The sequence below is a fragment of the Molothrus ater genome, chromosome Z, assembly GCF_012460135.2.
Source record: "Molothrus ater isolate BHLD 08-10-18 breed brown headed cowbird chromosome Z, BPBGC_Mater_1.1, whole genome shotgun sequence".
NCBI lineage: Eukaryota > Metazoa > Chordata > Aves > Passeriformes > Icteridae > Molothrus > Molothrus ater.
This window is the reverse complement of record NC_050511.2, coordinates 12,522,989-12,536,586: the sequence shown is the minus strand read 5'-3', so window position 1 is coordinate 12,536,586 and position 13,598 is coordinate 12,522,989. Positions and strand designations below refer to the sequence as shown.

Genomic DNA, 13,598 nt, shown 5'->3' with positions numbered 1-13,598 from the left:
AGGAGCCAATTTATGTAAACAATAAAATTAAACATGTTTTGTACAAACACAATCATTCTCCTTTCTGGCCCATCAGGCACAGCCAGTTCAATACTGTCCAAAATGCTCTTATGGTAATGGAAGCAATGACTCCAGTGCCATGCAAAGGAGCCATTAATCAAGGGGGAGCACTCTCACACATATTATGACTATACATTGTGAAAGTATATCAAACACAAGAAGTTAATGAGGATTTAGCCTCATTAGATAAACAATGTTGAACTGACAATGTTGTGTTTACTCTTCTGCTTACAGCTACTTTCCTTCCCGTTTATACATCTTTGGTTCCATACTTCTAAAAATATGCAAAAAACACTAAACCAGTAAAAAAGTCACCAAAGAAGCTCTCCAAGTAAGCTGAAGAATACATAAGTCTTCCTGAGGTGGAGTAAATTTTACTATTTCAAAATAATGACCATTATTTAAGTTTCTGCTTCACAAAAGCAACTCAAATTAAAAATGGTGGAAAAGCTCATGCCATCAATACAAGTGTCACTTCCATTGTGGCTCTCACTGCTACATACAACAGCCTCTGCCCAAATATTAAACACCCATGGGCTACCATGAGGGTGGCCACAGGCTAAAGGTGTGCCTCCTGGGAATGGTCCCCAGCCTGGGCCCATCAATGGTGTTATCCTTTACTGCAATGAAGAGAAGAAATTCTTTGCTGTGAGGGTTGTGAGGAACTGTCACAGGCTGCCCAAAGAGGTTGTGGATGCCCCAACCTTAGCAATGTTCACAGCCAGGTTAGAAAAGGCCTTGAGCAACCCAAGGTTGGCAAGGAGATTGGGATTAGATGGTCTTTAAGGTCCCTTCAACCCCTTAGCATTCTACCATTCTACCACTGCCATCACTGAATCCACCAGCAGAAATGTCACTTCCATGTCTGTCCTTGTGATTTTGCACAGTTACCTCGAGTACACAGCAGAAACACTTCCAGTGAATCCACCCTCTGCTCCCAGGCCAACCATGCTGGCCTTGTGCAGGGCTCAGGAGCAGCTACCTCATCCGGATCCTTTCCTCCAGCTACTCCAAAAAAACTGCTTATGCAGGAAGCTCTTCCTTCCTTCCTTCCTTCTAGTCATGGACTGAAACCAATATCTTACTACAGTGATGAACGGTTGTGAGAGAAAACCTCAACTTCAAGCCAAATACATTTCTACTGTTCATAAGCTTCACATTTGAAGCACTTTGGATGAATTGAATAAAGCTCATCCCTACTAGTATATACTACTAGTACTACTATTTTAGAGCAAATTTTAAAACTCATTCAAATTTAAAATTAGATTAAAATACTAGTGATTGAAAACAGTTTTAATCTTAAATACTGATGAATGGAATATCTGAAAGGATTTGTGTTAGAAATATTTCTTTTAGAATTTTTATCATATTTTGAATTTAATCTTTTCTTTTTAGATGTTGTTGCTGTATCAAGGCATGCAGGTAGTCACAGTTACTTGCAGATCCTGAAACAACATGCAAATTCACTGATACAATCCACATGCAATAATACAGTAGTACATTTAAGGGAAAACAGATGGTTAATTTCATCTTTATGAGTTTGTAGTTTGGAGAATCAAACTATTTATACTACATTTTCTGTCCTACTCTTACTAGAGAGCATAAGCCAATGAAAGGAGATAAGCATTTCACTATTTTACTCCTAAATCTCCGTGGGTAACAGCCTAGGAGGTACTGACTGAAGGGCTCCTTATTTTCCAGGTGTCTCCCATTTCATGAAACAAATGAAACTTGTTGATGAAATGCCAGCTGTCACTACTAAAATGTCACTATATAAGAAAAGAGGAGTAAAAAAAAGCTCAAGACAAACAATTCAAATTAATTATAAATTGAAGTTTTCTGAAAAAAACCACTTTCCAGAAATACCTCTGAATTTCTTCTGTTTGAAACATTATTTGTGTTCACGAATTCACAAGAAAAATTCCCTATGAATTTTATTAAAATAGCATTTTATCATTGTAATAGCTGTTTTCAAAGGACAAAAAGCTTGTCCACTCCAAGAGGTGAAACAAAGCGTAGAACAGTCCATTCACTCTCTCACTGAAATATTGGTGAAATTCTTATTTATTAAACAATAAACAGTGATAAGGTCTTTTGCTTCCCTTATTTTACAGACAGAAAGTTATGCAAACACCACAGTGGAAGGAAGACAACATGACAAATTGAAAAGGTCAGGAAATTCTAAATGAAAAAAATATGCCATCTTTAAATTTCTTTGAAGCCTTTTCCAGCTCCCACTGCCCAGCAGCAGTACGTAAGAGAGCAAGAATGTCGCAGCCACAACTACAAAGGACAAGCACTCAAAGCTGGAAAATCTCAGCCAGCCTGTCCCGGTTCTGCACCCAGAGCAGCAACATCCACACACTGAAAATCTTGGTAGTCATTTCTCTGAATGAATCACCTACCACTGCAACAGATCCTGCAGCAGAGATGGCAGGTTGCACGGCCCTAGAGAAGGCATCATGGTTTTGGATTCAAACCACTGTGCACAAATCTTTGGAGAGACTAACCTGACCTTCATTAGTCCTTTAAAAATACTGCAAAAGAAACCACAATGAAAAAAAATCTCTCAACATTTTAATTAATAACAGGCTTGGACTCATGTGATGTTTTGCTGATGCTTATATAGCATCTTTTATCTGCCCCAGGGACAACTGAGGTGACAATCACTGGGATTTTTATAGCCCTGCAAAGGGGAATGAAGGATAAAAAGCTCAGAACTTAAGCTACAGTGCAGCACCATGAATCCCATTAACAGCAAACAGGCACAATGTCACTGGTGGCTTTGTCGTGGCTTTTCCTGCTGTACCTTGGCCCTGAGATCACTGAACAGAAAGGCAGCAAGGGGAAGTTCTCTCCTTACACTCCTTCCTGGAGCAAGGCTCTGCTCCCAGGAAGGCTCCAGCTGCAGCAAAGGGAAGGAGAGAGGAGGTGAGTCTGCACAGTACAACAGGGACTTCCACGATGAAAAGGAAAAGCAGTAACTACTTTTAAAAAAAAAAAACACTTTTGGAGAGCTATATGTAAAAAAATTCTGGCTATGGATGGTTATGCCCTGGACACACTTTTGAAGAATTCCTGGTGCTGAAGGTTATAAAAAGCAGGGGACATCATATCTCTGAGCAAAGTTTATAGCTGTCTTGCCTTAGTCAGAATGAGCACATCAGGCAATCTCTATGCAACTCTTACAGTCTTGTGTTTTTAATGATTACTGCTGAGAGGCCAGTTTGATTCACAAAAGTGCATACATTCATACCTTGTACCTGCACCCGGATAACCTGGTGTAAGTTATGCTTTCCTAATGGAAGCATTTTCCACTTCCAGAGGAAATGGAGTATAGGTGCCTGTAAAAACCCCTACCAAGACACTCCACTTGCATAATTTCCAGTGTATTTCTGGAAGTCTGAGTCAAAATCTAACGCTTACTCCTCTAAAACCAGGCTTGTGCTTTGCCCATTGAAGCCCCAGTGCTGGGGCATGGCTGTCCCAGTTCCTGATACCTCTGCAGCACCTTGGCCTGGCAGAGGAAATTGGTAACCAGGTTCCTGTTGTTGGAGAAGGGGTGAGATGGCACTGAGGCTCACCTCTCCCTTCTCCAGCCTAGAAGCTGCTCGAATGCAAAGCTCAACACTTTTCCTGGCTTGGGATTTCCTGCCTGGGCTCCATCCTGCCTTGTCCCTGTGGATGTGTCCAGTGACTGGCAGGCTGCAGCCAGCCCTGCCTGCTGCCCGCACACTGCCTGCCCTGCCCCTGCCTGCCTTCCCATCAGCTGCTTCAGTAGTTTTCAAGTAACTTTGAAAAAAAAACATGTCTGAGAGATTTAACTTAAGTGCCAGAAGGTAGCTGAAATCAAGCAACAGTACATCACCCTGTGTAATAGACTTTTGTAATCAGTGGGGTGGGCTGCTTAGGAACCAGCATGCCAGCAGCATAGCCTGGCATCTCCTCCCACCTCTTCTGTCTCATGGGTTATGCATCTGAGGTGCTAGGAAGCACTGTGGAGGAGCTTCACAGACCACAGCACTTCAAAAAGTAAAAAGGCCTGTGAAATTTTAAAAATGCCAAATAAATAACTTGAAAATTTATTATCCCATTAATATCACTTATTTTTCAGGTGTTTGCTGTCCAAATCTTATTAACTCAATGGAACACATGGCAAAATTGTTCATGAGAGTTGAAAAGTGTTCTCCTTGATGTACCTTAATTGTTCACTTTATCTACTACACATTTCTTTCTTACTGAAACCCAGAACAAAACATTTCTTGAAGAAACATCTTACTTGGTACAAGAAAATAATTAAAGGGGAGCTTCCTTAATAGTGGTCAGATAGAAAAATATTACAAGCAGACAATCACACACGCATTACATACACACATGCAAAAAGATTAAAGTGTAAAGAGGACAAAGCTGACCATGTGACAGGCCACAAATGTGCAGGGGGAGGATGTGACACATGTAGCATTTGGGTTTCCACAATCCTTCCAAGTCCTGAGTGACTGTTTTGAAGCTCATTATTCATAGACACAAATGATCTGGTACTGCCCCAGAAAGTATCACAAAAATCAGCATATGGGTTTATTATCCCTGAGGGTCTGGCACAGGCCTCACAGAGGTACACAACACAAAGTGTAGACACCTCCCACCAGACATTTTATACCAATCACAATGCCAGAAAACACTAATTTCTCTGTAGAAAGCAGAGTAGTTGGTCCAGTTGGTGTTTTCAGTCCATGACTGGGTGCAGGAGATCTCAAAGGAAGCTAAACCTCCAAGGTGAAACAGATATTTTCAGGAGATCCTCGTGACACTCTGCAAAATCACAGAGGGAGTGAGGCTGGAAGGCACATTTGGAGATCACCTAGTCCAAACCCCTGCTCAGAGCAGGCTCAGCTGCACCAGGTTGCCCAAGACTTTGCATAAAGAGGTTTGAATATCTCCAAGGACAGAGACTCCAAGACCTCTCAAGCTCAATTCTCAGTCGCCCTCACAGTAAAAAAGTATTTGCTCATGTTAAAGGGAATTTCCTGCTTTCCCTTTGTGTCCACTGCCTCCAGCCCTGTCACAGGGCATCACTGAGAAAAGCCTAGCCCCATCTTCATTACTTCCTCATCATTTATATGCACTTGTATGATTCCCATAAGTATTTTACTTCTGAAGAAAATCGGGCATCTTCTCAAGGAGCAGGAAATTCTTCCCCAGCTCAGTTCCTCCACAAGAAATGGGATCATTTCATTACCTTCTGCAGTCAGCAAGTCTCTCTATTCACTAACACTATCAGTAAAACCAGAGGAAATTCTTTGTCTGTACTAAGTGACTGAAATAACTGTGGTTTTTAAACCTGAATCCCTGCACTGATTTAGTGTGGGACACAGCCTGTGCTTTCAAAGAACCAGTTAGAAGCAGCAGGATGTGAGAGCTGAGAGACCGACAGGGAAGGACAAAACCCTCTTTGGTGCAAGAGACAGTAAGACATGGAAATATATCCCAGCATAAAGAACAAATACATAGGGCAGAAAATAGCACATGACCCAGGCACAGCTATGATGTCCTCACAGCTAGTATCTAATGCTCCCTAATCCTCTCAAAGCATTCCCTGCTCAGTGTCTCCTGCAGCCTGTAGAGTCCCACCCTTTGTCTCAAACCTCTACCAGGGCTACCTCATGCAAACCATGCCCTTTACTTGGCATCAGCTGGTCCAAACAGTTCACTTTTTTCTCCCCTTTAAAGGCCTTTTAGGTGCTGTCTTGTTCTTTGTCCAGAAGTCCCTGAAAGAATTGCTTATATTCTGCAGGTTTCTTCTTCCATCCTATGCCCCTATGGCTCTGCAGGGGTAAATGGCCTCATCTCACCACCCTCCTGAGGGAGTCTTTTGGCACACACATGGACAGAGAAACAGTTCTTCACTGCCAAGTTCAACTCTTGTGACTGATTGTGCCATTGTGACTGATCAGTTAAGATGGGAACATTAGCAACCTGCACCCCACAGGTTCACATGGGAACAAGAACACCATGAAAGGAATGGGAACTAAAAATGTCAGCAGGACACCAATCTCCATGCATGGCTGGAGTATCAGCTGCAATGCCAACATCTCCATAAACAATCATCTTCATAAAATGCCTGCTTATTTTTGGAAACATGTTACCTTCTCCTGTAATTGTCTAGAAAGCAGAATATGAAAGAGACCTCACATTTCAGTTCCAAGGAACAGATTTGGCTTTTGCAATCTCTAATTAAACCACAAAAATTTTGGTCCTAGACACATACTTTCCATCATCTACAGTTTGACGGGTTTTGTTCACAGCTTGGCTTCTTTTTTCCTAAAATGACACTCTAGTTGAAATTTTTAATGCATAAAAGCAATTAAACTTGAGTGAAATACTGTATAATTTTTGCCCTTAGGATTTTTTATCAAAAGATTTTTTGAGCGTAGAAAAACAAAGCCAGTCTTGATTTAAAACTTTGTATGTGCAACAATACCTTTGGCACAGCAGAAAGATCAGAATGATTTCTGTAGTATGATCAACATTCACAGGATGTTCATTTCCCATCATTTTAGAAAGACAATTTTGCAAGTTCCAAATGTACATAGGTATTGATATATACAATCCTTTTCATAGATGCCAGCAATTTTAACCTACTTTTAAAACTGAGAGAGCTGTGAAGAGTAATCTGTTTTGGGATTCTTCCAGCTTCAGAGATCTTTCTGTGAAAATAACACTGGATTGACTATCCTTTGAGGATGTGGGGAAACTCAGACCCACTCAGTGTCCACATCTCAGAAGAAACTGCTCTTGACACAACTGCTATCTGCACTGCTATATAAAATGTGTTTATTAGCGGTAAGGTTAACATATATAAGGGGAAAGACACCCTATCACTACTTGGGGATACACTCAGAAAGCCAGGTTCAGCTCTTGGTACCTGCATATAGTTTCTATTTCCTAGCTTTAAAAATTATCCAGGAAAATTTTGGCGATGCTTGAGTGAGACATCTTTTTAAGAAAGGAAAGCCAATGCATTTTGACTACCCACCTACAGTGATCCAGACCAAGAGAAGAAAGGGTTTCTCCCACGACCACATAGCTGTCCTATCCCTTTTCAACAAATGGCTCCTTTTATCAATATTGTGTGGATTCCTTTTTCATCAGAGCCCAATATCCTGATGGACTTTCCTCAACAGTAGCTGAGTGTAGCTACTCTATACTCTATGTTCAGTGGAGGAACTGGCATGAACTTAGTGTATTTCACACTATACACCCCTCACCTGCAGAGTTTTATGGATCATCACACAGCGTATCATTATCTAGGTTTGAGTTAGGCACCTGGTTGAGCGAAAGCTTTACCCCTAAGCCTTCAATTTTCAGTGGCTTATGGCCTCCTGAAGCAGTTACTTTCAAAGATGAATTCTGGTGTGCTTGTTCTCAGCTCAGTGGCTCTAAGAAGTCTGAAAAATAATGTTGATATTTTGCTGTGGTATTATCTGAAATAACTAATCTGGTTGTCATGTGTAAGCATGTTCACTAAAAGTAAAAAATAAAAGAAAACATCTTGCCTAGCCCTACCCAAAAGTATTTCCTTTCAGCTGGAATTAGTCTTGAAGAACAAGGAATTTGTTTGATTTGTGGATTTTTTTTTTGATAGATCATTTGTTTGCACAGAAAACAATTAAGAAATTTTATTCAAGATCATACATCTAACATAATCTCCTGTGTCTCTGTGATTTAGGAAGTCTTTTGTTATGCGATCATAGGCCACCACCACACATTCACTGATAAATATGGCACCCAACTGTACACTCAACAATGAAATAATAAATTCTGCAAAGACCTATTCATGGCTGTTTGCTTAGATTACAGATATCTTTAATATCCTTTAATGACTTTTTAATATGAAAAACTTTCTATAAGCATTTGAAAGTTTCATATCCTTGTGATGGAAAAGTTGTGAAAAGGTCCTATCAGTCCTGTTTTGAGGACATGAAGCAATAATAGTCACCTTTTCTGAATTAATTTTATTTTCAATTTAAAAAAGAGCATAAAAAGAGCATAAAAAGAGCATAAACACATAATAAAAGAGAATAGAAACACGCAAAAGCGTGACTCCCAATTTAAGCATGAAGTTACAAACTTCCAAGTATTCTCTCAGCTAATCAATGAGTTTTAAGGGGCACTGAAGAGAACTCATGCACTGAAATTTTCCAGTTTAAGAAAACAAGTTACTATTCTGTTCCTCAGGATGTCTTTTGGGTGACTGACACTCAGAATCCCTGCCATTAAGTTCAAGGTGAATATCCTATTGGATGTGTTCACTTCCAATAAGCTGCAAACAGTACACAGTGATATGTCCTGTCTAGTCTAGTGTCACTGAGAGAAAAAGAGGGTTTTTTCTCCAAGGCACACCAGAAGACACCGTGGAAGCATTGACTAAAATTGGGGTACAGCTGGGATGAGCACCCTATAGGAGTATTTTCACTGTCTAAAGTGGCATGGTTGGAAAACGATAAAAGCATAAAAACACTTCATTCCCATTTTTAAAAATAAAAATCTGGCCTGTGAAGGACTGGCAAGCTATCAAAGACAGGCTCCGACAGCCTCAAGGCAGAAAGATTTCCCCAGGATCACTCTAGTTCCCTAACTCCAAAACAACCCCTCCTCTCCAAAGCATCACTGTGAATCTCAGTATCTGGTATAGAATGCCTTGGCTAATTTTACCTTTCTAAACACTGGTGGAAGTCTGAATAGTAATTTCAGACATTGGCATTGGCAAAACGTGCCAACAAAAAACATTTACTGAAAAAATATTTTCCTTGTACAGAGGAACATTGCAATTTCATGATGGAAAGGGCACAGACATTCTGCTGCAAGTGAGACTAACTAAAGTCAGAAAACATACTTCAAAATGAGTAACAGTGACACACAGAGTAACATGCTCAAGTGGACTAATTCACCATATTCATATTGCTGCCCTGGAAAGTATTCTCAGAATGCTCCTATCTGCATGAGGTGGTGATGTGATTGATCAGTTTTCAGAATTTACCAGCCCATGGACCCAGAGGTACAAGAGGAACTCCAATCAAAATCAAAATGTCACATACTGTTGTAATGCAACTTACACCTGAAGGTGACAAACAACAAATACATATATAATGAGTGCTTGATTTTATTAGTGTTGAACAAATCAGGCATTTTTGAAACTGTAAGAGGATGATACTAATCTTCCCTCAAATAAATTATTCACATCTTCTTTATTAGTTCTAGCTCACAGATATGCACAGTCTCTGACAGCTCTACATCCCTCACATTAGGAATCATTCAGCTTCCAAGTCATTCCTCTTCTCAGACACTTCACATCCAGCAGCAAATCAACCTTACCCTTGCATGCTTTACGTGTGGGATTTATGATGACAGTGAATAAGAATTCATCCTATTGTTGTTCCAAATAACTGTAATATTTAAAAACTCAAATAAGCACCTTCTTTCCCAAAGACTGTTGCATTTTTCATATCTGTAGACCTGATTTCAAGGCAGCTTGACCTATTTTGATACATAAACACAACTAGAATTTCAGAAGTGTTATTTGTGTAGAGCTTTCAGCTCTTATTATAGTCAGATTTTCTAAAGAATTCAAGTATCCCAGTATCAAATCCATTGGAAAAAAAAGTCATTTACTGTAGTCCTGACCAAGGATCTGTACTCTTTTGAAACTCTGGCCCTGGTATTGAGTGCTACTCTCTTGTAAAGTCTTCAGGCTTTAACTGGTCTGATTCCTCCAGCATTTACACAGAAAGCTGGTGATATCTACTGCTGTGGACATCTGGGAAAGAGATACAAGCCAAATTCTTTATTTATATTAGCTGGCAAGCATAATATATTTATAAAAAGAGAAGCATTCCTAAGCATCAGATATGATTATTTTTACTCTCCATGCAGACCGTGTTACCCGTTTTATTATTCTACAGGGCGTTGGAATTTTACACTCTGTTACTAAAGAAGCATCAGTGCAATACAGTGCAACAACTTCATGGCATGAACATCCACAGGACTGGTCAGCTCTTTCCCCTAAAATTCTCTAAAATCACACAACCATTAAAATTAAATACTGTGTTTATATTAGTAGCAGAGTAATACATTGGGAGCTAGCTTTAGACTCTCTATCCTTCAACCAGTTGAAACTTGAAACAGAGATGGGAAAAACCTGTGCCTTTGCCGAAGGCAAGAGCAAGAAAACAATGTGAAAGCAGCAGTATGAGTGCCAGCTTCTGGGAGTACAAGATATAGAGAATCCCAGGCTAATCTGTTCCCAGCTATACTATTCACCACACGGTGTCTAAGGATTTGTTTTAAGTCCTTCCCAAAGAGTGTGTCATCCCATTTTCTTGTCTCCAGAAAATGTATTATGTAACTGTAAATAAATGTTCAGATGATTTTAGCAGTCATCAGAATCTCTTGTATTTGAGTATGACAGCTCTTTTCCCTGAAGATTAATTTAAGAAGTTGCATTTGTGGCCATTTTACTACATATTTTTTACTTCACAAACAGATTTCTCACTTTGCTGCTTTCTTGGGATTACAGAACTCATCTTTGTAAACTAAGCCCTGAACTGAAACCTGGGAAAAAATGGAGATCCATTTTACTCTCTTTTTTCTTTGATCCACAGGACCTCCAATTCAGCCTCTGTTACTGAAGATAACTGGTTTTATGATTTCTCTCTTGATATAACCTCTTGCTTTCACCTCAGTTAAAATTCCTGTACAAGTCTCACGGCTATCCATATTAAAAGGGCAAAATGAAAAAAAAAATCCTAAAGAACTTTTTACTATCTTATCTCTTCTTTACTCACTGAATGTGAGTAATTTTGGATGTGTGCATAAATGATAGTTCTTTTCCACTCTTAACCACCCAGCATATGATATGCTGCAAAACAAGGCAGAGATGTTCCAGCTACTGGAAACTACACCTGTTCTGAGTGTTTTGAGGGCAACATCTCATAGTAAGGACCTGGTCATGGCATGCTTGGGAGCCCTCAATTCCAACAGTCCCCACAAAATACAGATGGGATTTAAATCATATATAAATACTGCACACAATCTCTGTGGGGGATCTCCCTCTTCAAATCTTGCTACAAGTGGATTTTCAAATGTTTGCACAGATTTTGAAAAAATTTTGCCCAATAAAACTCATTACTTCTTATACAGCAAAAGGAGCAAGAGAGGAATGATTGAATCAGTTGGTGAATCTGAAGCATATTATAAAAAATTAACATAAAAATGTGTGCTAACAAAAGTAAGGTAAACACAATACAAAGATATTAATTCATTTCCTTCACAATACTACAGTTAAATTTCCAAGCTTTAAGCTGTTTTAATTTAATGCATTTTCCCCAGGTCTGCCATTCTCCTGTGACAGCAGAAACAAGTACAACAGTATGTTACAGTCAAAGAGTATCTTAAAATATTTACACATTTGCCTCCCCAGCTTCATATATCCAGTATTTTTAATGCAAACCACCAATCATCTCATTCACAATGCCTGTCTGCCTAATTTCCTCAAGTACTTAATGGTGGCTATTATGACAACCAAGGATCATGGGACTAGATCCCTAAGAGACAAGGTCAGACCAGTAAAATTAGCCATCTGTCCAGTAAGGGTTTTAAGCTCAGGCTGTATTTAAGTATTAAGTTTCCAACTGTACAGGGACTTGTTTTCTTCTCACATGAGCAAGAAAAGGCACAATAGTGATTCTAAAAACCAGCAACAAAAATCTTTCAATACTGTGGGATAGACACAAAAAAGATCTAAAGCTACAAACATTTTGTGAGATGAGGCAGAACTTACTAAACTTTTTGTATTTCCAGCTGAACTGATCTCAGTGAATTTAGTGATAAAAGTCAGTGTTGGTCACAGACTCCAGGACAGTCACAGTGTTTGAGACAGTCCCAGGCATTGTTATCTTCTCTTAGCACCGCAATTTGTAAAGTATACAGAATGTCAAACTTCACCATGCACTATGTCTCATCTTATTGTTTACATTTTACCTTACTGTTTCATATGCTGCAGACTGTAAAAGGGTTTTAACAGACTCGGGGTTTTAACTTTCAGCCTCTAAGGACCGTGCAGGACCTCCTTGATCAGCGCGCAAACCTCCCCTGGACAGCCGTGGGAACTCCCCCAGGACACGGGCAGCGCTCAGCCAGGAGCAGGACCAGGAGGCACACCAACCACATCATGCTTGGTACACGACAGCCACGTTTTTGGGACAAAATCATTGCTTCTCTAGTAATTTTTCTTTCTCATGTACTACTCTGTGTCTTAGGTTATTCGCTGCCACACATACCAATGTCATAGCCACGGAACAGCCTTCCCGACAGGTCACCCCTGACTGCTTAGAGGTTCACCTGGCTTCTAACTCTGCTCACGCCGCACCGCAGGTAACGGCATCCAGGGAAAACCGGATAAAATTTCCGCCAATTTCTTCCGCAGTAGCAGCAGCCTGGTCCTGGTTTGTAAATAGAGCGCACCCACCAGCACTGGGTGCCGGAGGAAACCGGTCATACACCGACTCGACGGGTCATACACCGACCCGGCAACTTCGCGGGTCCCTGCCATTGCCTGGGCATCCTCTTTTCCCCGTGCGAGGGCCGCAGGGGCTCGCAGCGAAGGGCGACGAGTGGCGGACGCCCCGCCGGGCTCCCGAAGCTCCCGGACGAGCTCCCTGACCGGCCCGACCTGCGGCGCTGCCCGCTGCCCACCCGGGCCCCGCTGCCGCCTGTGCCGAGCCGGGGCAGCCCCAGTGCCCAAGGGAACTTCGCCGGTGCGAGGGAGTCGCGGGGCGGGCACCCCTCGTCTGCCGCCGCCGCCCGTCCTACCTTGCCGGCGGGGGATGCTCCTGCGCGGCGTGGCCGTACAGCCGATGCACGAAGCCAGGAGCAGCACCAGGGCGAGGCAGCGGCCGTGACAGCCGCCCGGCACCTCCATGTGCGCCGAGTCCCCCCGCCCGAGCGAGCGCGGAGCTGGGGCCGCTGGCCGCGGGCGAGGGGCGCCGGCGCCCTGCCGGGAGCGGAGCGGAGCCGGGGCGGCGAGCAGCGGACAGCGGGGCTGGGACGAGCGGCGGGCAGGGCGGGGAGGGACGGAGGGAAGCGGGGAGGAGGCTGGGTCCGGCCCTTTGATGGGATTACGGCCGCTCGGCGCGGGGCACGGCTCGGCACCTCCCCCCGGGGCGCGCCCGCCCCAGCCCCGCCGGAGGGGTCGCGGCGTCCCCTGCCGGGAGACCCCCGCGCCGGCGGGGCCGCTCGGCAGCACGGCCCTGCCCTCAGGAGCCACCCCTGGGCACCGTGGGGCAGCGTGTCACCCCTGCCTCAGCGGGCACCCCGGCCCGTTCCTGCGCCCCGGCCCGTTCCCCCCGGCGGGACCCCAGCCCGGGTGCTGCTCGCCCCAGGGAGCATCGGCATTTGACACGAGTTTCTTCCTTTTTCTTTCCCCCGAAGGTACGGGGCTGAAATGCTAGCCAGCTGCTGGGGCGAAGGCGAAGCTAGGAGGA

At 42.7% G+C, this 13,598-nt stretch overlaps 1 protein-coding gene across 2 annotated transcripts in view; it reads right to left on the bottom strand.

The window, feature by feature from the left end:
• The window catches only part of EGFLAM (EGF like, fibronectin type III and laminin G domains), a 75,437-nt gene extending 62,346 nt beyond the window's left edge, over positions 1-13,091 (bottom strand). For both annotated transcript variants that reach the window (XM_054518012.1, XM_036404002.1), the window contains exon 1: positions 12,928-13,091. In XM_054518012.1, coding sequence (XP_054373987.1) covers positions 12,928-13,036 — 109 coding nt within the window. In that variant the 5' untranslated portion in view covers positions 13,037-13,091. The remainder of the gene's footprint in view (positions 1-12,927) is intronic.
• Between the last annotated feature and the right edge of the window lie 507 nt (positions 13,092-13,598).